This window comes from Haemorhous mexicanus, chromosome 15 (assembly GCF_027477595.1).
Source record: "Haemorhous mexicanus isolate bHaeMex1 chromosome 15, bHaeMex1.pri, whole genome shotgun sequence".
Taxonomy (NCBI): Eukaryota; Metazoa; Chordata; class Aves; order Passeriformes; family Fringillidae; genus Haemorhous; species Haemorhous mexicanus.
Genome location: NC_082355.1, coordinates 11,528,543 through 11,553,185, shown reverse-complemented (window position 1 = coordinate 11,553,185; position 24,643 = coordinate 11,528,543). Strand labels below are relative to the sequence as shown.

At 38.6% G+C, this 24,643-nt stretch overlaps 1 protein-coding gene across 4 annotated transcripts in view; it reads left to right on the top strand.

The window, feature by feature from the left end:
* The window catches only part of GABRB2 (gamma-aminobutyric acid type A receptor subunit beta2), a 144,428-nt gene that overhangs the window by 70,353 nt on the left and 49,432 nt on the right, over window positions 1–24,643 (top strand). For all 4 annotated transcript variants that reach the window (XM_059859810.1, XM_059859811.1, XM_059859809.1 and 1 more), the window contains one exon: window positions 6,302–6,384. In XM_059859810.1, coding sequence (XP_059715793.1) covers window positions 6,302–6,384 — 83 coding nt within the window. The remainder of the gene's footprint in view (window positions 1–6,301; window positions 6,385–24,643) is intronic.

Genomic DNA, 24,643 nt, shown 5'->3' with positions numbered 1-24,643 from the left:
TCTAATGGGGGAAAAGGCACAGAAAGTAAATGGTCTAATAGAAATCATACACAGAAGCAATGCAAGTCTTTGCACTCCAGTCTGTGTTGGATAAAAATTTCTAATAAAAATTGAGCTAGATAGTAATAACCTCTGTCTGGCATTCTATTATGCTTTGTGCAGCTCACCTTCATGCTGACTCTTAACTGTCTTCCTGTTTGATGGTTTTTAAAGTGTGACTCCTGTTTTAGGGCAGGGAGGGTTCATTTTTCTTTTGTTTCAGTGTTTTGTAAGAATTGCATGGGTTACTGCTTTATTGTAAAGGTTGTTGAAAGAAACTTAATAATTTCTGGTCTGTGCCATGGGGTTTTTTGCTGATTTTCCCACCTTTTTGGGTCTGGGAGTGATTCTGCTTATTAAGATTTCTATTGACATTTGCCTGTGGGAAATGAGCTGTGTGACTCACAAAAGCCAGAGGAATGGGAGCTCTTATCTTACTGCTTCTGTAAGAATTACTAAATAAACTGCAATCATAAAACTTCTTACTGAAAATTGTTTTGACTTTCACATTAGTTTTTAACACAAGTAGAACTTTTTTCCTCCAGAAGAGTGAAAACACCTTCCACTCAGTTTGCTGGAGTCTGGTACATCAAATAGCTCTGATAAATCAAATACACAGAAACCATGGATTAAGAACATAATCAAGTGGCTGCAGTTTCTGTGTGAGCTCATTATCCAGAGCACAAGCTCCTCACTAACAGAGGGAGGTGCAGGTTTTGTCAGCAGTAGAAATTGTTAGTATAGGGTGCATTTACAGTGCAATGTACTTGTTAGAGCTAAGCGCGTTATTTTAGGCGGTGAGAACTAATTAAAAACCCACTACATTCATGTGTCCCCTTGAAAAGTTCTAGCTCTCTTCCCTAGTTTGAGACTCTGTATTTAATGTGGTGCAATATCAGAACAACTGCTTTAAAAATGTTTTCTGTATATGATTTATTTTATGCAGCGTGACTTGGATGTAAACGATATAAATTTTTAAGAGAAAGAATGTGAAATAATGCACTTTTTATTTCAATGCTGACATTGAGTGAAGTAGGCATGTAATTTTCCCAACCAGAATAAGAAACATGCTTTGTGGAATATGTGCAAGTAAGACTTTCACATTTTCAGTGATGGTTAGTAAAGCAAAAGGGCTGCAAACTCTGGATAATGGAGGAGATGTAGTAACTCTTTATTCCAAGATTTCTTGTTTCATGCTACTGATCATGCTCATGTTGTTTCATTTTCTGTAAGTCCTGGAGTATTTTAGCATACTTCCTTTTATTTATTCCTCTTGAAAGGGAGAAGTGAAGTGAACACTGAAAGACAAGGATACATTTCTCAGTGATAAAATATTAAAATTATGAAGTGCTCCTCTGAGCTTTTCTGCCATTTTATGTAGGTGTTATTTTCTGGAGAAGAACCTATTACTTCAGAGAAAGGTTTGAATGAATTCAGTCTAAAGCTGAGGTTATTTTAGCAGGTGATTTTACTGCTGTGTGATGCATGCTTTTTGCCAGGACTTATATTGTGATGGTACTATGGCTGAATTTTGGACACAGTGACAGGATAGTAGGAAATGCTATTTCACTTAAAGAACAATTTATAGAGCTACATATATAACAGAAGAGGGAACAGAACCCTGCAGTAAAATTCTGGTTCTTCTGTGATAGATTTCTTTTACCATGAAATAAGAGCCCAATTCTCTGGTTTTCTATGACTCTTCCCTTCTGGCATGCAGATGGCACAATAGGCTGTACCTCAGCAGAGAAATGCAGAACATCTTCCCAAGAAAGATCAGAGGCAGATAGATTTTAGTTTCCTTTAAAAATCTGGCATGCTTCTCTTACCAATAACTCAGCAGCAACAAAACTTAATGAGGTCAAAGTTGCTGTGTGAATTCTGACTCCCTGTGTTTTGTCAGCTGCAAAAGTTTTTCCTCTCTTGTATTACATCTTTGGTATAATATCCTTCATATTCTTAACTTGTATTATGGTTATGCCTTTCAGCCTTGACAAATATACTTAGTGCTTTCAGAGAACACCTTACTGTCTAAGGATTGCATGCTACAGAATCAAGGGGGAAATATCTACATGTCATTGCTTCCAAATGGAAGAAAAGTGAGCTGTTGGCACTTAGTTTGGAATACTCAGGAAATGTTGAGGAGTACTGTTAGAAGAGAGCCTACTACAGATTCTAGGTAGCATGTGTATATTGTTTCATCTCGAATAGAGACATCAACATCAATAAAAAACTGTTCTTTTCCTTTAAAACTACACTGAGACTCTATATGCTGTTTACAGTTGAAAGTTTATAGCTGATTTATAGTTGAAAAATTCAGTAGCTGAATTTTTAATGTTGAATTTTTACAAGTCTCATTATTGTTTGGTGTTTCCTACAGCCAGCTCTTTACCTATGATCTTTTCTTTTCTGTGAATAAACAGGAGAAAAATTCTGTGACATTTCTAATTAGCAACAAATTTATTTTATTTAAAAGTAGATCTGTTAGTATGTCTATCAACCTTGACAAATGTTTAAATCCAATGTTATCATCCAGGAGAGAGATTTATCCCTCTGATGTTTTGTTCCCAGAATTTCCAGGTATTTAAAATTGGTTCTGCTGGCTGCTGCTGTCACAGGTATTTCCAACTGTCATGCTCGAGACCTTTTTCCAAGAAGCAAAGGTGAACAGTGGGTTTAGCTGCAGTAAATTATTTCTGCAACTAATTTAGAGAGTTCCTGACTCTCTTTCACCACACACAGAGAATTCTTATAAAGTCCTCAATAAACAGATTGAGTCTGTTGTCCCTGTGAGCTCTTTGCATTGCTCCTGGTGCTGTTAATGGGCAGTCAGTCAGCTTACAGGTACACAAAGCTGAGGCAGAATTTCACTCTGCTTTCAGCAGGATATATGTGCATACATCTAGAGAAAGAACTGGTCTGGTTTTTTTGTTTTCCTCCTGGGCTTCAGCTCTTTGAGTCCACAGGATCATGATCTGTTAGAGCTAGAACAGGAGAGGAGGGTGGGACAGAGTTCTTGTATTACCACTCTGCTCAGGAGAGCTATCTGAAATTGTCACCCTCCTGCTCATCATTCCTGTGCGTCTGTAAACCTGAAATTACAGGTCAGGGCTGCTTCCTTCCAGGGCAGAGATCAGTTTCTCTTACTGCTTATTCTTCACAGCTTTGCAAAGACATTGCAGCTCCAAGAGGGAATTGGATTCTGTCCATCTCCACATGGCATTAGCATTGCTCTCCTGTCTTCCAGTGCTCTTTTTTCTTCACTAGTGATGTCAGAACTGTTTAAGTTGCTATTTTGGATTTCAAATCATATTTGAACCTGTCAGAAAAGCCAAATTTATAGGATTTTGAAAAACTGCTCCCTGCATAGAACTGAAAAATAAAACCTACTGGCACTTCTGGGATAGTTTTATAATAGGTGTATTATTTTCTGCCTCACTTTAAGTTTGGAAGTGTTTAAAAAAAAGTTCTTTATGGCCTTCACATTTGGCCTCTTAAGGAAGTAGTGAGAATTTCTGACTCTTAGTTGAATCCCAAACCCTCCAAGGTGAGCAGATTTTCATCTTTCTCGGAGTTTATCTGAATTATTTTGAATTATTGATTGCAAACTTTACTTTCCCTGCAAGTCAGTTGTGGTGCAGATTTTTTTGCAGTCTAGCTGTGCTTGTTTTAACACAAGAAGTTTTCTCTAGGTCTACTTCATATTACTTTATTTAGCCATTTTAGTCGTGCTTCAGGGTTTGCTTTTTTTTGTGCTTCATAATCAGTCTACCTTCAAAATATAGTTCATAAAAGAGGAAGATGAAAACTCATTTTCATTGTTAGGAATCGTAAAATATCACAAGGTTTCTCTTTCTTTAGCAACAGATGAAAAGATGAGTGTATGAGAGAGACAGTTCTGTGATGTGTTTGATTTCATGTGGTGCCTCTCTGAGTCCTGTGTTGTGTATCATCCCTAATGACTGCAGTGCCTTGAGTCACTCTGTTGTTTTTTTTTTTAAAGCTTTCACTTTTTCACTGTTTGTTCTCAAGGTTACATTATGCAAAAGACAATGTTATATTTTTTGCACTAGCAGAGGCTGTATAAAAATATTTTTAATCCTGCTGTGAAAATTGAAGGAGCTCTGCTCTGGGGAGAGGCTTTGGGCCCATTTCAAGTGTCCCCAAAACTCTAAAATGAAGTGCTGTTCCTTCTTCTGTCAGAAAAGGTGTGGGTCATGTCTCTTGCCTTTAAAAGTGTTCCAAGGTGGTAATTCTTGCACTCTGTTGTTGTGGTAAATTGATTTAGCTAATCACCATGAATTGGGAACCACTAAGAATTATCCAAAGGTAGTTTTGCTGTTTATTTAATTAAGAAGATGATCGAGAACTTTTTCTACTTTACTGTTAATGTGAGAAGCCAGGCTAAAAATATGAGGGAGGTAAGAGGAGAGGAAAGGACAGACTGCTGATTTTATTTCAATGGATTTGCATTATGGATAGGAAGGAACAAGCAAGTTGAATTTAATACATTATTCAAAACTTCTGTTTTGACTTGATTAAATCCCTGCTCTACAAATCATTTTCTTTACCATGCCACTTTTTTCCCCTTTACTTTCTTGTAAGGTGCAGGGCATTGTGTCCTTTAAAGAATTCCTGGTGTTCCCTACAGAGCTTTTATCCCAACTGCCTGCAGCCTTTGGCCCCTCTTGGTTTTTTGCACCGAAAATCCTCTGGAAATGTGTGAAAATTGTGAGTTCTCCACTCCATCAGTGGGAACAGACACTCTGCAGAGGGTGGCATGGGCTGGGGGTTATGTCTGTGTGGAACCCTTGGATCTGTTGGACTCTGGAAGGAAGTGTTTAGTGCAGAGAAAGCTCTGAGAAAACTTAGTAGTCAGCCAGGTTAGCTTCTACCATAACTCTTTTGTGCACTTAACCTTGGCTGTAAGTCTCTGCTCTGCCTTTTCCTCTGTGAACTACTGAAACTTTTGTAAAATCCTGACTGTAATATGTAGCCAAGTATGGAAATACTGAGGAAATCAAAACAACAAACCTCCCCACAAAAAACCCAAACATAACCCAACAAAACACACGAGCTGTAATTTTTTTTTCTGGTCTCACTATAGCTTTCTTGAAGTTTGCCCCCAAAATAATCAGTCTTATACTGGAACAGGGCAATTTCTTTGATTTTTCTTTAAATTAAAAATGAACCAAGTATTAACTGCCAAGAGGTTTTTTTACCAATATGTGCTGCTGCTTGCTCCATTTGCATTTGCTATCAACTCACATGTATTCCTCAGCAGTCTGATTTTGTTAAATGCTAGAAGGCTTTCACTGAGAAGTACCAAAGGAGCCTTTTTCCCTCTGCTTTTGTGCCACTCCAAAAAGCTTTCTTGTGAAGCATCTCTGGTAATACACACTGATTAAAAACATTATACTTTCCAAAACAATTCTATGTACACCTACATGGAATGAAGAAAGGACTTGGTGCCAAAAGGTGTTCCTTTTCTCCAACAGACCAAGAGGATAGGACAGTAAGCATACTTAGGAAGAATCTTAAATGTCCAAAATAGTTGCTAAAGTCAATTTTGATTGAATTTTGACCAGGCAATTGAAATTTTCTGCCACTAATGAACACTTTTTTAGGTATTCAAGGAGAAGGAATAAGATCTGTCAAACTAAAGAGTTCTCTGAAGTCTTTTTATCAGAACAAAGAAAATACAAGAGGTTTTTGAACTCTTATTGAACATTCTAAATATCTACTATGAAAGGCCAGTAGTAAACCTCATACATGACACAGGATTTTGAGAAGAAAACTGTTGGTCACCCATACTCTCATTAATACCTAGGAGAGACATTGATCCTGTAATGTCTTAGTGTCTGCACGTGCTGCAGGTACTCCATCGACTCCACCTTGGGTCCCATTGTGGAGATCATCATCTTGGATTTTACAATTTGAGCTCATTCATTTGATCAGCCTTTCAGCTTGAAGAAAGCTTGTACAAATGGCTGCTCCTTTTTTCCATGGTGTGGAAGCAGGTTCCCCAGGTGCTTTGGCCAGTCACCTGTGCTTAGCACACAGCAGAAGGCACCTGTGTTGAGGGGAAGCTGTGCTGGGAGAGCACTGGTTACCAGCCAGCCCCAGACATAGCTGATGCTCTGCCAGGCAAAACCAGGCAGAGCATCAGCTATGCAAAAATACAGTTTCTTCTTTCAGCACAGTGTGATGGAGGAAAGCTTGGAAGGAGGCACATTAACAAACTCTTCCCCTTCCTTCCCAGAATTACAACAACAGCTGCCTGCATGATGGACCTGCGGAGATATCCGCTGGATGAGCAGAACTGCACGCTGGAGATTGAAAGCTGTAAGTACTCCTGCAAATCCTACTTAGTCTGTGCTCAACTGCTTTGGAGTTTCATTTCTGTTGAGTTCTGGCTTTTTCATGTTTTGTATTCAGGGTTTTTTGGGGTTTTTTTTACATGCTACTAACCCAATTGTCTTTCTGTCTGATGATGTTTAGATCCTTGTAAACACAAGCAAAAAAATAGCTTTCCAGATGGATTGGTAATTTGTGGCACAAGGATTAGCAAAAGTTATTCTGTGTTTTTATAGACAATTTACAGCTTTAAAAGTCTCATTCAAATGCCTTGTTGGAGTTCATGTGAGGAGCACAAGGATTATTATCAGTTCTTTATCCTCCTTTACTGCTGAACTGTGTGGCAGCTTGTTTCCATTTATAAGTCAAGGCCAGAGGTTAGAACTGTCATTTAAATAGGTGTTTAGGTGTTTTGTGGGTTTTTTCCTAACCACTGTGCTCTAGTTAAACTTTCAAAGCATGTAAACATTCTGTTTATATCTACTGATTTAATGGCTGGTGTCTATTGAACTTGTGTAGATAAAACTTGTGAAGTAAAATCTCTCTTTTCCCTGAAAAAGATTCATTATCACTTTTATAATGACAATATTCAAGCAGTTATCTAACACTCTAATTAAGGTTATATAAAAACTTCCAAGAGTAATGTAACATTTTAATATATAGTACACAAGTATGTGTATTTTTAAAATAAGTTCTGTATTATGTGAAATATGTGGGATTTCTGTGTTTAATTTCTGCTACAGTCTGATAAGAACTCAGTACGGCTGAACTTCTGTTTGAGAAAACATTTAAGAATATGTTTTACATTTGTGTCCAAATTTCATTCATCTTATTGGAATTTACAGATATGCTAAACTTCTTGTGACACTGTTGCCTGAAATAATTTCTATGCATAAGTCAGCAGAGTTGAGACTATCTTTAAAATTCTGTGTACTGATATTCACAAGCAGCAAATGCAGTGGTGGACTTTGCACTGAGAGTGGATAAAATCTGGTTTGTTTGGGGTTTTCTGTAGTTCTGTGTACAATTTCCATTGATAGGATTTGATTCAGGGTCTCATACCTGCAGCCAGCTATTATGCAACCAGTATATAGGTAGTATATATATATTAGGTTGATTATAATGTGTGAGAAAACTCTTGGCATAATTCAGGCTTACAGAGATTTTTATTGAGAAAATTTTTGCTGTGACAGTGTCTTTTAATTGTTCTTGTAGCAAGGGCCTGGTATTTTTCTATTTTCCCATTGTGTGTGTAAGGTGGGAAGCTGGAGAGTCAGAGGAAATCCTTTCTTTCTCATTGTTTAAATGGCCAGCAAGGTCTTGCCATCTCTCTGCATTGCTGAGATGACTAAGTCTTATTGGGATTCACAAAGTAGATATCCCTCCTGTCATCCTTTCACAACCTGCTTTGGAAAACATTCCCAGGAAATACCTGTCTGGTCAGTCCTTGGGCAAAGCAGAAAATTGTGTCTCTGCTTTTTAATGAGAGCACTTGTTCTCATTCAAAATTAGAATGTGGGACTTGTAAATTGAAATTTCCCTTTTATCTGATTTAGAGCAGAGGTTTGATGCAGTTCACTTATCTTTCTAGAAACAATCCTAAAAACTGAGGTACTGAGTGCTCAAAGTTGTTGTTCCATTCGGTATGAAAACTCAGTGCTCATTACATCATAGAAAGGGTAGAAGTTGAATTTACAATAGGAGCTGGGATGCCTGGAGCAGAGGTCATTGTGGATTTGTGAGCTCTCTCTCAGCATCCCAAAGGTAAAATGGATTTAAATCAGGATACTAAGTGTAGCCAGCCTGTCATTGCAATAATAAAGTCCACTAAAGGATGTGGATCAAGTAACACTTGAACTGTGTTTTGAAGCACTGTCACACTGCCTCAGAAAATGATTGGTCTTCATAAACATCATTCTGTCCTGATAAAAACCTGTGTGTCTACTCTTCATGAATCACTTAAGGCACAAGTGCTGGGAGGTAGATGGGCAGGGTGAAGAAGATTGAAAGTGACTTTCCAAGTCATTCAGTGCAGGTGCTAAAGTCATAATCACTTCCAAAACGTGCTTAAGCTGCATGCCTGAAGAAGGTTGGTGTCCTGCCCTTGTGATCCTCTTGGATGGCTGTTTCACCATTGTTTTCTTGTAGATTCTATGAATTCCTACCCCAGGTCTTTTTGTGCCTTATGAAGGCATGAAATTAATCCTCACTGCTTGGAATTACGTTTTTTTTTTTTTTAATTCAGTGTCTTCTCTGGCCTACCGGGACCTTCATAACACATTTAATGAAAACACTTGTAGTTTCTCTTTGACTTCATTTCATGAGACTGAACATTCCAGTCTTTTTTAGCTTTCTCATGCAGGAGTATGTTAAGAGAAATGCAGAATTGGCATTAGTTCTTCCTTGGGAATAACTAGTACCATGAACAGTGTCCCAGATGAAATTTCTATTACACTATGGCATTAATCCTGCCTTTCTTCAAAAAGCCACCTCTGCCTTTCTTTACAACTGCATATCACAGGTGAGAATCTTTTCTGGAACAAAAAGTACAGTGAGGTTTTTCCCTTCCTCACTCATTTTCCAGCAGTGGGTTCTTGCTGGCTTTTTGAAGAATTTTTTTGCATAATGCTAAGAACACATGACTTGGCATTTCATAACACTGTTCACATAAATCAGTGTTCTTAATATTGCTACAGTCCTCAAGGTTATTCAGTTCTTGTTATATTTGTTCTGATCATCCTTGTTCCTGACAATGCCTGCTGATTTTGTTTCATTAGAAATTTCATCAGCATACAAATACTAAAGAATATTAATGTCAAGAAGAAAGAGCTTTGCTTACAGTCATTCTCTGTATTGAGCATGACCTTTCAGTCCAGTACAATTTCCTACACATCTTTTACATATCTGTACTAATTGTCTTTTCTTAGTTAGTCTTATAAAAAATGCTACTGTGAAATCCAATTCAGCTATGCATTGTTTAAAAAAGAAGTTATTGTCAAGTCAGGTCATTTGAATTGTAATGGTATTTTTATTCTGTTTCAATACATGTTAATGTCTCCAAAGTCCTTCTATTCTTTCTCTGCTTCCTTCTTCTCTTCCTCCCCTCATCCTCTTACTGATGCCAGAGTTGAATGCTTTCTTAAAATACCTGGGCTATTTTTTTTTATTCATGTCATAGTGTTTACTGACGTTTATAGCCAATATCAAGTTTTTCTTAACCTAGATTTGTATCAATATAGATTAATTTGCAACTTAGAAATTATTGTGCAGAAAGGTTGTATATAAAATATAAAACATGCTGTAGAGGGGGTGATATAATCTATTAAAATTCAAGAGACAGCATTTTAAGGGCAGTCTTAGTGAAATGCTGAAAGTGTAGGAGAGGACTATTCCCATTAGTTTAAAAAGTATCAGTTTTGAGGAATGAAATCCTGGTTTTTAACACGTATAGCTAGTTACACTCGGAGGAACTTTAAAAGCAGAAGCTTGTTGAATATTCAGTTTTCCTAAGATGCTTCTAAACCTGTGGGCTATCATGTCCAAGGGGGGCAACTCTGAGCTGTTCTACTTCTCCGTTTCTTTTGTTATTCTCGAGCATACTGAACAGCAGGGTTATAATACCAGAGGGAAACCAGTTTTCCTATATTCATTGTTTAGTTTCCCAACTTGCAGGAAACAGAGTTTTTTCTTTTTTATTTGGATATTGACTTGACTCAGTAAATACCTGTCTGTTCTGCACCCTGCCTCGGCCACTGCAGTTTGTATTGCTGAGTTTCTGATGATTCATGAGAATGATTTTATTTCTCTGCTGTTTCCTGCCCCTCTGGAATTGTAACTGTTGAGAGGAATGTCTCAGCTAATCATCCATAAGACTAGTGAGAGCTCAAAGGCAATAAGAAGTACAAGACAATTTGATGAATACTTCATATTCCTATAAACTAATAAAATATCATATTGCACATCCTCAGCCTAACAGAAATCATTCTTTTGTGATTCTTTTGACTGTTCTTAAACACAGTTATTCAAGATTCATGGGGTACATCTGGACCTTTGTCCATTTCAATTAAGTGGTGCCATATAAAGACAAAAATGTACTTCAATTCCTTCTTATCTAGTTTCATAATGTGTTAGGCCTGGCTATATTTATGTTGTACTGAGGTAAAATTCAGAATCTGCCTTGAGACAGTGGGTTTTGGGGTTTATTTTCCTATTTCTTTGTTGCTGTGGAGCAAACAAGAATGAACTGAGTTTCTCCTCAGAAACACTTTCCTTGGTGTGTGGCATTAAAGCAGCACATCCAAGCCCTTGGCAGACAGTGAGCTCCCCATGTGGCTGCACTGACCAGGGAAAAGCACTCACAGACAGGCAGGGGGAATTTTTGCTGATGAATGAGAAATAATTGTTTTCAGGACATTTCATTTATGTGAAAGCCTGAGGTGTTCAGAGCAGAAACCATTAGAATTTTTTTTTCTGCTTCATGACAAAACCACCAGAGAAGCACACTAGGTTAAAAGGTAAAAGCACACCATTCAGTAAGAGGATGTGGAAAAAGCCACAAACAGAGCCAGAAGAGTATCATTCCTGCCCATGGTAGTGCAGCCCAGTCCCAAACACTTTCTAATCAGATCATCTGTGAAGTCTCATCAACAAGAGAAAGAGAAGTCATCTTTGTGTGCTCAAGGTGACTTTATGAGTACTTTTAAGGCGCTGAAAGGAAATCAAAGCAGCCTTTTGCTGGAGCTTTGAGTACTTTGCAGATGGCTGCTCTGGCCATCGATCAAAGCTGTAATCAGGTCACACGGGACAAATGGTGGAGCTCCAGGAGCTGCCCAGACAGGGCTTTTCTGGGTTAGAGGCCAGTGTGTTTGATGCCAGGTAGGAAGCTGCTGGTCCCCAGCAGTGGGGTGCTCAGCACAGCAGGATACCATGGCAGCACGTGACTTCCAACAATTACACAGCAAGTGGAGAGCTAAACACATGACACTTGGGGCACTGACAGCTAGAATTGTAAAAGCTGGTTTGGTTTTGTTTTTTTTTTTTTCTTTTTATCAAAGCTAATGTGCATTCCATCCCCTTTGTCTCTTCAGCTGAGACTGTTTTGCACCATGGCCCTTGCAGAGAGGATATTCCTCTATCAGTAGAAGGTGGTCTTATCAAAGTGCCCTCTTTTTCATCTTGTTCATCATCTCCATATTCAGATTTCCTAATTTGGGTTCTGTGCCAGTACAACCTGTACAGCACTGTGTGAGGAGGAGAGATGTGTGGTTTAACAAACAGTGATGAATTCCACCTTTGTCTGTTGCCATTTTGGCACCATCAGCTCCTAGCGTGGCTTCCTTGGGACAGGTACTTTGTTCTTTATTTGTCCTCAGTAATTTCATCTCAAGCATGCTGAGAAGAGAAAAGGTATAATTTCAGTGGCATAATGCACTCTGAAAATGAACAGGAAATCCTTGACTCCTCTTCAGTGTGGAGATAGGATGATTCAGGAAGAGCTAAAAAAAATCCCCAGCAGTAGATGATTCTTCTCTGTTGCCTGAAGAGGGGAAGGAAATTCAGACTCACCAGCAGTGCATATGATCAGGGTGGGCTGTGTACAAGGGAACCAGAGTTTGTAGGGTTTGATAACACACACCCCCACACCCAGCTGGGGGTTGGGCTTTCAGGCTGGAGCTCAAATAACACCAAGATTTATTACCCTAAGGTAGGCAAGAGGGAAGTATTTTGCTGTTTTCATTACATCTCAGTACATCTTTGCAGCAGTCTCTGCATCCTGGGAGCTCTCACAGCACTAGCAAGGTGATGTACTGTTTGCAAATGAAGAATTCTACAGGAGCTCTGCAACAGACTCTTAATGCTTTCAAGCTACCTGGAGTTAAATCTAAAAGGGAATGCAGTATGCAAATATATAATCTCTGCTTTCAGCCCCAGACCATATCAGCAACACAGATTTCCGCAGAGAAATTAAGAATTTTTAGTGGGTTTTTTTTTATCTTCTCTTCTCATTCTGTAGTTGAATATGGAGTACATACATAATCAAAAAGATCAGAACAAAATGTGAATTTTATCCACCTTTTGGCAGTGTTTGGGGAGTTATCCTCTGTCTATTTCTTCTATCTTCTATACACCACTATAGTTGATGTGAGAAAGTTCTACTGCAAATTCACTATATTGCATTGGTGTGGAGGTCTACACAGGGAAATTATTCCAGTTTTAGAACTGTTTGATACCTGTGCCACTCAGAGTATCCAGTGTGGTTTTGACACACTGTCCAAAATTATTTGGATGGAAATTCAAGATATCTTTTATGTATGAAGTATTCTAACTCTTAGATAAGCTTTCCCGTTATATGCATTTTTTCTGAGCAAAAATGAAACACCAATAATACTGTTATTACCCTAAGTTGTCTGAAACATGTTCTGTGAATGAACATTTATAAAGGAAATGATGTCTAAGTGGTTTAGAGAAATAAAGATTATAGTCTTTGTCATTTATGTTGTGTTTATAAAAGAGTTGGGGTTTATTTTTGTCCTTTCGCTTATGTGATAATTAAGGTGTGTTTTTTAATGTTGCTTTTTATGTGAGGAAAGAGAAGTCACTAAATAGATTAATATGTACTTAGATTTCAAGTTATACTGCAGGAATAATTCAGGATGAAAGGGACCTCAGGAGGTCCTTAGTCTCATCTATGAACAAAATTGTCAGCTCTATGGTCAGACCAGGTTACTCAGGGCTTGTCCAGTCTGGTCTAGAAAACCTCCAAGGACAGAGATTGAAAAGCCTCCCAAGACAAGTTGTTTCAGTGCCTCACCATAGCAGTGAAGAATTTTAATTGAAGTTTTCTGTCTGATTTATCCTGTCCTGGGATCCTACATCTGTCTTACAGAATCAGGAATAGGTATTTACCATCACTGATCTGAAATAGAGCCTCAGTGCTGCATGACCTGCATGGTGAAAAAGTTCTGAGTCATGGAACAGAATGACAATACCATGAGAATGCTCTGAATAAATCAGTGTGTTGTACAAGTTGCCCTGTAATTTAACAAGGAGTTAACAATGCAGTTTTTCTTCCATGTACAGTCTGGTGTGGTATAACCTGCTCCGTATCTCTTTGTTCAGGTACACAGTACTATTCCCATTACATAGACTGAAGAGTCTCTGTCACTGCTTCTTATGGTTTAAAAACTCCCAAAATAAGGGTTCTTTTCCCCAGATAATGATCTCAGAATTTTCATTATGATGTTTGGCTCAGTAACATCTTCGTTGTTACATGCATTTAAAAGGCTATTCTCTGTATTCTCTGACTGTACAACATACAGGTTGTCTTTATTGGGTATGGAACACAAATATAATTAATCAGTTCTGCAGGAATGTATTGGAAATGTAGAGATTTGGAACTTGTGGTGTGTCATACTTGTACTCCTCAGCTGCAGAGCAATCCACTGTGTGCATTTCCTCTCAGACAAGCCTGTCTCATCTGGTGACTGATGTGTCACTGCAGCCAGAATTCGAGATGTTACCTGAGCCCAGCCAATATTGTCACATAAGAACAAGATGTCGTAAGAGAAAAAGCAATGTCAGAGTCAGTATTTGGCTGTATGTGTGAGAACTCACCTTTCCACTCTGACATGATGTGCAACACTGGAAATATAACACCTTGTTATCAGGAGCCTGCCATGGCATGGATGGAATCAAGGAGTCTGCTGAATTCAGGCACATTATTGATGGGCCAAAGTTGATTATTTGAGTATCTGGTGAATTTTGCATAAACTTACGTGTCAGTTTCGAGGTTAAATCACCACTTTTAGCTGTTTTTCTTAAAACAGTTAATTGACAGTCAGCATCCATTACAAGTGAACATTTGTCCAATATCAGACCCAGCTTTATTCAAGCAAAACACCTATTGTGGGCTGCTGTGGGAACAAGTTCCATAAAAGCACAGTAAGCACCTGAATCTGACTGGGTGGGAGCCCATCAGTGAACATCTCCAAGGAACCAGCAGTTGGTTGATGGATCATCTCCTCAACAGCTGACTTCTGGGAGAATGATCTGCGTGAAAACATTGCACAGACAACCTGAGTGATGTTGAAATGCTGGTAAGTTACATTTTTGCTTGTAAATTATGAGTTTATTCCTATGGGAGCTTTTTGTGTCTAGAAGGTTGTAACCTGTTCCTGAAAATTCTGTAAAGGGGCAAAGAGCAGAACAGTAGAACTTTTTTTTCATTTTACCTATCTTCTTTTCTTTGCAAATCAAAAATGAGTAGTATAAAGAGTCACATTAGTGACTCCTATCCTGTTAGAATTATTGTTATCATAGTGGGGGTACCCATGCCAAAGAGCTTCTCCTTCTCCACACACAGCTAACAGCAATGTTCAGGGGAGCAGATGTGCATCAGGTGTAATGCCCTTGTGCTCTGAGTTGTTTATGTTGCTGTAGCACAGGGGGGTAGTGGTGCTACTGTGCACATGTACTAGTTAGATTATTGCTTTCCTTTCAGGTTTCAAGATCAACTTTCTTCAAGTCCTGCAGGTTCCAGAGCATTATAGGTAAATGCGTGACATTTTCTCCTGCAAAATCAACCTAACTCTGGTCATTGTTGTCTTGCTGCCCAAGAAGAACTATCTTTTACTTCTCTCTATTTTTATTCATTTTTGGGAAGATGGTACTAAAGAACTGGGTTTTACATCTTGCTATGATGGCAGAAAAGCTGGCATCTCACTATGTCCAAAATTAGCATTTTACCCTAGAGTGTGCCATGCACAGCACAAATCTCACTTCCTTTTTTTTGTCTTTTGCCCCTTTGATCTTTTTCTCTCTCTCTTCCTCTTTATCTTTCTCCTTTTCCCATTTTTCCCCTTTTCCCTTTCAACAACCATTTATGTATTGCTGATACTACTACTGTAGAATTGATTGTATAGGTGTGGGTAACTTGCTTGCATTATAAAATTACAAGTTGCTTGCTAAATATGTTGACTTTCTTTAAAAAATAAAATGGTGGTTTTACCTTTCATATCTGTGTGTTTCTTTATGAGTGTAATGCAATTATGAATACAGCAAAACACAGAAAATATTTGAAATCTGCTGAGAGAAGATGACTGTGAGGTCTAAATGTCTGTCAGCTAATTTTTCTATATATACATACAAAAAATATATATTAAAAATATGCTTCAAAAAAATCTTTATTTTGGATGAGGATTATTGAAAGTGATGCAAATATAAGTGGCATTTGTACCATGTACTTTCCTGTCAACTTGTGCTGCTGAGTGATCCATGAAGGGACTTTTAGTCACTTTTTTTTGAAGATAGGTCTTTGTAACTGAACAGTGAGTTCCTATTTGCACATATTTACATATGTGCTAGTTCGTGTGTATTTGGCCTTGAAGCTGTACTCAGGGACACTTTGTTCTATGGCTGGATGCCAAACTGTTTTTGATTTTATGGAATTTAAAAAAAGCTATTTGATAAATTAGGTCTATATGCCTGTTACATATGGTATGGCCATCATTTTGCCAGATAATAAATTGTAAAAGCAGTGATGTAATTACCATTTAAGGATGATTTTCATAGTTGTAATGGCCACATATGAACAAGCATTGTAACGTGTTTTCATACTTTATATCTTAGAATGACTTGCTTTTACAGGGAGCTCTCTAGGCTGATTAAAACTGCACTTTTTTTTCTGGCCATGAAATCTGCTGTTGGAAGATGAGCTTTTTTTGAAAGGGCTGGAGCACGTCCTTCCTGCTTGAGCACTAGCCAGTACCTCCCACCAAGTTCAGCTCCTCTGACTACTTTGAGTTTGTTTCTTCTTGGACTAGAAAAGTGTTATTGTGAATGAATACTGAGATGTTAATGTGGCTGTTCTAGAGGTGAGTAGGATGATAGAAACAATGACATTTTGTGATTTTTCTTTCTCTTACAGGGAAAATAATGTGGTTTGGAATGCAGCATGTTTTCCTTAAACACAAGGCAACCTAGAGCAGCCATTTGGTTTTGCTGGTTTTTTTGTTGGTGGTGGTGGTGGTTTTTATTTACTTGTTTGTTTGTTGGTTTTTTTTTTCCTTTTTGGGGCTTTTTAAAGTCATCTTTACCTTCAGGGATTTGGATGATTGTGGCAAGGATTTTAGCCAGAAGGCAGAACACAGCTCACTAGAGAGACTCCAGCTGGGACTGAAAATGCAGCAGTGTTGGTTCCACACGTTCATAAGTCAACACATGAGGCCTCTTGGCCAGCCAAAAATTCACTCAGTCTGTAAAAAAGGAGGCAATACCTTTTTATTACAAATATATATCCAAATTTCCTAATTTTCTTATGCATAATGGTTATTCCATGGGTGTCTGACCTTCGAAGAAGCTCAGCTCTCAGCTCAAGCACTATCATCCCTAGTGAGCTGTTCAGAATAGATTGCTAACTGCTTCCATAGGAAGGATGAATGTAAGCCCTAAATAATTATGAGAATGATGACTAGGCAAGCCTTTTAGTTAGATCTTTCCTTATCTAAATTGTTTTTCCAATCATGATAAAAATATCAAAGTATGCTATAAAAATATCTGAGCAAAATATCGGAGTCTGTTGCATAGAGGAAGATAATTAGCAGATAGTGTACATCTGTTCTTACAGAATCAAAGAAGGGCAGATGAGCTGATGTGGAGCTCTGTGTACTTTAACCTGGACTATTTTCAGCCCCTTGGTTGTCTTAGATTTTGTCCACTGCATTGCAGCTGTCTGCAGAAGGCAGATGTATCAATAAGCCAGTGCTCTTTCCTGTAGTGTGTGTGGGAACAGCTGATGTCAATGTAGTTTTCTGGTCAACATAGCTAAAAGAGATTGAGTCCTTATCTCTCACTAAAATCTGATCAAACAAATGTTAACCAAAAGCTTTCACCCTTTAAAGAGGTTTGAATAAGAGATGTTCCCATCTCAAGTCATCGTTGTTGGAACTGGAACATGCAGTCTGAAGTGTGTTGTGTCTCTTTTGAGCTGACTGTTGCTGGTCTCTCATAAAATCTGTTCCTGTTGGTATGTGCTGATACCCAGAGTCTTTATTAAAAAGGTCTGTGTTCCAGATTTCTGGGAACATATCATCAGTGTTTGGAGTTTTACCCATGGAAGCATTCTGCTGTCACCTGTGTGACAGTGTGGCTAAAAGAGATTTTTACTGTTCAGAAAAAAATTTGCCTAGTCTTTGTTGATGGCTGCTCATAGATGTCCAAGGTGTGAGGTCAGTCTGCTGCAGTTGCCATCTGGACAAGGCAGGGTTTGGTGCTTTGTGTTGTCTCAAGGAGATCCTGTGTCCTGTGACTGTTTCCTAAATTTGGCATCAGTGCCTCAGTGTACTCAGCATGAAATCCTTCTTGATTGACAGTTCTCAACCTCAGTGTACCAATGTTTGACCATAAGTACTAATTTTTAAAATAGGTCTGGTTTTCAAAATAAATGTTACAATTTAATTAAACACATTTAAATAGAAGTACTCTTTAGTTATTACAGCATTTGATGAGGAAATTATTGGGTGTTATTTATTATGTGTCTGCAGCTAAATTACATATTTTTGCATTTTAAGTTGTTGAAAGTGCAAAAAGGCCTTGGGAAGTGTATGATCAGATTGATTTCCCAGAAATTTGTTTTCTAAGGGTAGACATGCTGGCTTATGGAATGCACATGCTTGTGCTTCCATAAATCTTGCTAATGGTTGAATATTTCATCTAGGGGACAGGGTTATTCATTCCATATCTATTTTTTTACCTGTCTGTATGCTCTGTATGACTTCTCTGAAAATGATGATAGTAAAGTATAAAAAAGTTCTGTAACTTTGAGGGTATTTTAAGAGAGAAAAGGTGGTCTGTTGGAGTTGGTGCTTGTCTCAATATTCTCTTTTCTGAACATGAAGGGCTCTAATCTTCCTAAAAAGGAACTGAGCCAGTTCCCTTGCTGTGTGCTTGATGTTGGTGATTTGAGTTTTCAGGTTGTTAGAGTGAAATATAAAATTTTCTGAGAATATCCATTCTTGCTTATTAATGTTCAGTGCATGAAAGAGGGGGAACACTGACAACCACTTTCTTTCTCATATATAAAAGAAGGTAAGGTTATCACAGGCCTCTTGAGCAATGAGAAAAATCTTGCACATATCTTTAAAATTCCTCCTATCCCTAAATTATCAGAGTTTTTTCAAAGCTCCACAAAGTCAACATATAGCCCAACAATTTGTTACTCCCACAGTGTCAGGATGGGAGCCCAGCACCAGCTTTGCACTTGTTATCCACCTACTATAAACCAAGCTGACTCCTTTCATGTTCCCATGTTATTTCAAGGCATGCTGATTACTTGAATTCCTTGGGATTTGTGTCATAACTGCAGACACATTAAATGTCCTGTGAAGTATGTCCATACTTATGACCAGACCAGAAATTCTTCATTGAGTATTTTCCTAAAAGGATGTCAGCCCACAGAGAATTGGCGAGTGACCTTTGTGGCTATAAAAGCAGTTCTGAGCTGCTTGGAGTTTTGATTTTCATTGCCTTTTTTGGTTTTCTATACTTGCCTTTGTAGTAGTTAGTGCATGGATGTCTTTGTCTCCATGCTCTGTTAAGTGGAGTAGTGACATAACTCACTCAGAAATGTTATTTCCAGGTTTTTCCTTCCTGCCTTTCAGAGTCTGTCTGGGTTGTGGCACAGCTGTCAAGAGTCAATGCCGTTGGTATGTCTGCTCTGCCACATCGTGGGCAGTGTCCCCATAACAGCACCTCGCCACTCAGGGTTCCATGCTGAACTGCTTTGCTTTCTGAGTTCTTGTGTTTGAATCATCAATAAGGGATTGCTCTCCTTTCTAAGCCTTCTTTAATTAAGCATTCAGCAGAGTGTTCACAAAGCTGGCAGCACAGTGAGACCTTGCACTCTGTGCCAGCTGAGGAGCCCTTGAGACTGCTGCCAGTGCAATGGCACTTTTAGAGCCACAGTCTCCAGAGAAAAATCACCTCTGGGCAGTCACAGTAAGAGCTGGAAATGTTAATGATTTTTAAATGAGCAGCAGAATTATTTGTCCAATTAGTATTTTTAAACCTCTAATCTGAATAGGTGGTCAGCTGTCTGTACCTCCCCCCTGCCAAAGCAAATGTCTCCTTTTTTTGTGACTGCTTTTTCCATTTTGAACCTAACACTCCTGTTCATGAGTGGATCCCATGTGGTGGTGCCTGGATGATTTCTGAACAACAGAGTTGTTTGCTGGAGGCAGTAGATGTCCTATATTTTGACATTAATAAAGTTTCTGATGTTGTATCGAATGACATTCTTATAAACAAGGTGGGGAAACAGGGATTAGAGAAAACCACATTTGGAAAATAACATGAACATGATTATTGAGTTTACAGGAAGAAAACAATTTTTTATCAAGTCCCTCTTCACTGTTTTTATTTAATGATTTGAAGAGTATGGAACTTTCAAAACATTTGTGCAGCTTGAAAGGATAGAGTTAGGTTTTCATGGTTCTCACTAGAGAGGTGGCCTGAAAAAAATCAAATTCCCAATTTTCCATCTAATACTGGCAACTCAGAATAGTGAAATAACAAGGTGTAAATGGCAGCCCAGGGCAGGGGTGGGGGAACCAAAACAAAATAAAAAGCCCAGCCTTAGGGAGATATCATGGATTGGGATGTGACACTGACTGCTTGGCAGCAATAGTAAGGCTGACATCAGGGTCTATAAGTGGAAGTGCTATTTGTAAAATAACTGAATTTTTCTGTATGGTCCTGTAGTGGCAGTACGTGGTGGTCAGGCTATGTCCTTCTAAGGGCTGCACCTCAAGGAAGATTTGTATCAGTTAGAGAATATCCAAGGCATAGCAAGAAAGTTAACCCAAGTCCTAGAAAACATGATTTAAGAGGAAAGAGTTGTTCTGGTAAAGGGGAATTTCAGGGAGACGTGTGAGTCTTGTAATAGACAAAATGTACTGCAGTGGAAGAGGATCATCTGTTCTCTATCATGCTGGTTAGGACAAGAAGTGAAGATCTGAAATTGCAGCAGTGAAAGTTCAAAGTGGAGGTGGTAGGAATGGGAAGTAAAAAGAGAACCACAGTGAGATGCAGGGATGAACTTTCACCCCTTGTGATCCACACCAGGATGGCTCTCAAGACAAGCAGAAAACCATTTGACAGGATCTGTGGAGGTACAGTTGCCCCTAACCTTGCTGATAAATAGATTTTGCATGAATGATGGATATGATGATGGATACACCAGCATGGAATTATCATTGTGTAAACAGTTGATTAAAACCCCAAAGGAAGGCTTGATAAACAGATGAGGAACTCAGCCTGTCTTACTCAAAGACTGCATTTGCATTTTCCTCCTACCAGTCTGAAGCAGAGCTAGAATGAGTGTCTCTGAGTATAATCAAGATCACAGAGGTTGTTTTGATTTATTTTCTAGTAGAAGGTTGTCTACACTTTCTCCTTGTGATGGCATACACTCCCTCTTCAGGTGCATGCAAGCTTCAGCAAATAAGTGTACTGCTGTACATACTGAGTAGGATTTGAGTATGCATAGATATGTTTATCTTTCAATATTTTCAGGCACAGGACAGGTTGAGCTGTATAAAAGGCTGTGACTTTGTAAATTTGTCTCAGGTTCTCCTCTGGAATAGCTGTGGGAAGTAGTTATCCTCTCTGTTACCTTGTGTATGTAATTTCTGTGCTATGAAAATAATTTAAAAGAGATTGAGTACTAGAGATTTTGGTGGTTGGGTTTTTTCAGGTTTTTTTCTGAGAGGGAAATTACTACCCTGCATCAGTACTGTGTGTGTTTTCTTTGTTGCTTATAACAGTGAAAGAAAAAGCCCAGAATAATGTGCAATATTATTTGAAATGTCCTCAGGAACTTCCAGCGGCATTGCTGGGCTTTGAGCAATTTCAGTTTGTCAGTATTCCTGGCTTTTAGGTGCTCATGAAATTCTGGGTTGCCGTTTAAGAACTAATGTATTTATCTTAATTTGCTTTTCTTCCAATATTCTGGAAATTAAGAGAGGATGTTCAGCTTCTTTTTAAGTTTCCTCAGATATTTCTGCTTAATAGCAATCATGCTTTTGGGTGTCAGGTATTAGTTCTAGCTAGTCCTAATATCTAAAAGGAGACCAGTGTAAAGAAGTGGTGATGATGTGGTTCCTCTTTTCTTTCCATAGCTGACTCAGCAAGGGAGGGCCTGGAATGCTGCATCATTTAAAGGTCACCTATTGCAGCAAGTATTTCCAGGAATTTTCAGATGAATATGTAGGAATGAAACAGAAATCTAGTTTTAGATACTTTGTGCCCTGCAACTTCTCATTATCTGTAGTTTTAAATCTGGAAGTCATGTTTATTAACCTAAGATTTTTACAGAAAAAAATTTCAGCCTTCAGCAGGAAGGGAGAACAATACATTTTATTCCAATATGGATATACCAGGGAACTCCCCTGACAGCATACTTGTGAAATGTGTGCTCTATGCCAGAAAGGGGACAGAGCCTGTCTGTTTTCTGTCTTCAGTCATCATCATTTTATGGCTGTTGTATTCTGTGCTGCTCCTTAGTTAAAGTTCTTTCCTGTGATTAAGCTTGGCAGGTTTCTGCTATGATAGGGAAAGGCAGTGATAGCACGTTTAAAGAGTCAGTCAGTTTCATACTCTTAACATGCTCGATCTAAACAGATTGTAATAAAAGCAACAAAACTTGTGGAAGCAAAGTCCCGCATGTATAAAATAACATATTATTCAGCTAAGTACTTTTAAAACAATAGGCAGTGTCAGTGCAAAATATTTTTCTTTCAAAGACAGAAGTCGAAGAGCAGCCTTTGCTGTGCTGTAGCATATGCTTGTGCTTGGCAAAAGTAGTGGCAGAAAGCATGTCAAACGACAGTGCTTAGAGTATTAAAGTTTTAACAAAATGTCAGAGAAAACTGGAAGCTGGTTAATCCACAGAAATCTGTCATAAAGATTGCATTGTAAGGTGGTTTCAGCATGAATTCTAGTGACATATGGGAGCTTAAAATATAATCTAATGATATATCTCTATCGGTGAGATGTTTATGTAACATGATTGCAACAGAGATGTCTTCTCTTATTAATGTATTAGGATAATGAAATTTGCCATCTTTGTAGAACAATGCAAAGAACAAGTTTTATTCAGAAAAATCTTAGTGTCAGAATCAAAATGCTTTTTTTTTTTCCTCTATACATGTATGAAAAAGAGAAATGATGCACCTGGTTTGGAGCATGCTGAAGACTGGCAGCATGCTATGGAAGTCTGTGCTGCTGCTGGCTTCTGTTCTGCTCTGGGCATTAGCACGTGTGCCCAGGAAAAAGATCTGATAGAAATACAGGTGAAAGACAAAACTTTGTTTCGAGAAAGCTCTGGCAGAAATAATTTCGTATGGGAATAATCGAGTGAGGATCTTTTCCAGTGGTACTGGAATTGAAAAAGCTCCATCAGTAATGCTGAAGAAAAATCCTGAATTATTTCAATGTGCTGCAGTTTATAAACCATGGGTTGTATTACTGTGCTGGTTGGTTTTACAGAAATGAAGAAAGAAATTTTGAGTTGTAGTATGGTTCCAGAATTCATGTTGGTCCTAAGTTTAAAATATTTTTGTGTTATGGAAGGGTTTTAATTCAAATATTTTTTGATGGACACAATTTTTAATGTGATGGGCTGTAATGTATCACTAATGAACCATCTGATTTTGTCAAAATCCCACATGTGACACTGTTAAAATATTTTCTCATACCCTTTATGTCAGTGGCAGTATTTGCACATTACATTAATATAACTACATACTTATAAATACTGTTACAGAGGGCAGGAGTCTCTCTACCATTTTTTCCCTCAGCTTGTGCTGAGCACTGACAGGCCCTTTGCAGCTGCTGCTCTCTGCCTGTGAGGTGAGGAGGCATCTCCTGGCAAGGCTCTGGGGGGCCCAGGTGCCAAGCAGTGTGGAGGGATGGCCTGTCCCTGCCAGCTCAGTGCTCCCTGGGGAGCTGGAGAGCCCTGTCACCTCCCTGAGCTCTGCAGCTCCAGGGAAAGGTCAGTGCCCAAGAGGGGAAGCTGCCCTCACTGCTCCTGCTCTTACAGGGAGGGCTTGGAAGGGCTCATCACCCAATGATCAGGCACGCTGCATTCTGGCTGCTTGTGGAGCTGTCCAAATAGATCCCAGCCACCTTTTAAAAGCTAGGTTTTTAATTTAATAATTATTTTAGGTAGATTACAGGAGGACTGAGGAAATCCTGTCTAATAAATACATTGCTGTGGAAGAGCGATCCTTTTAAATGAGGATGAAAGCTATTAGTACATATGTATTCAGATCATATTTGTTCTGAGTGATTTTCTGGTACCCTGAAAGATGTATGCAACTGAATATTATACCTCTTTCACATATTCTTCCTTTTCTCTCTTTTTTTATAGCACTCATGATTGTGTGAGAGAAATCTATGCCCAGTTTTGCAGATTCTGTAGCAGGAAGGCACAGGCTTTCCACCAAAGATACCCATAGACACAATTGCTTTTAGCTGTTGAAATATTTTCTGTATCTGAGAGAAGACTAAGTCTCTGTTGGCTTATTCTGTGTGGTAGGGAGAGATGTGTGGGTAAAATGCCGTGTGATTGCCTCACTGTGGGCTGTGTCATAATGCAAGTATACAGCATAGTGAATTAAGGGAGCAGATTTCAACTAGAGGGATCCACTGTTGGGCTTTAGGGCCCCCATGTTTTATTCTTCATGTAGTTTAGAGAAGAAAGATGTTGGAGGATATTAGTCCTTTTAATGTTCATCAGGTACATACCAGCAGCACACTCCATCTATCCGTGATGCTTTACAATTCTTGAGACTATTAATGTTCACAGCAGATATAAAAATGGCACAGTTCACAGGCAAATTGAACATATTTCTTTCATGACTGTGGCTTGGCTGTGTCTGCACAATTTTTTTTTTCCCTATAATGTGAGACCAGAATTAAAAGCAATTCCATCCTTCAGTTCAGGAGAACTTGTGTTCTGTGAATCTGCTGAGCTCTTCTAAATGCTAAGAGGAATTAAAAAAACAACCTTAGGGTATCATTTGTCTGATGAGTTAGTGTTTAGCTCACCTAAGGACAATGATCTAGCTAAATAAATTGTTGGGTCTACCTGGATTGCCAATGGGAAGTTATACATCCCCCAAAATGAGGTCATCAGACTGACTTACAGGGGGATGTACCCCTCTGCAGGTTAATTCTTTCCAGTTTCTGC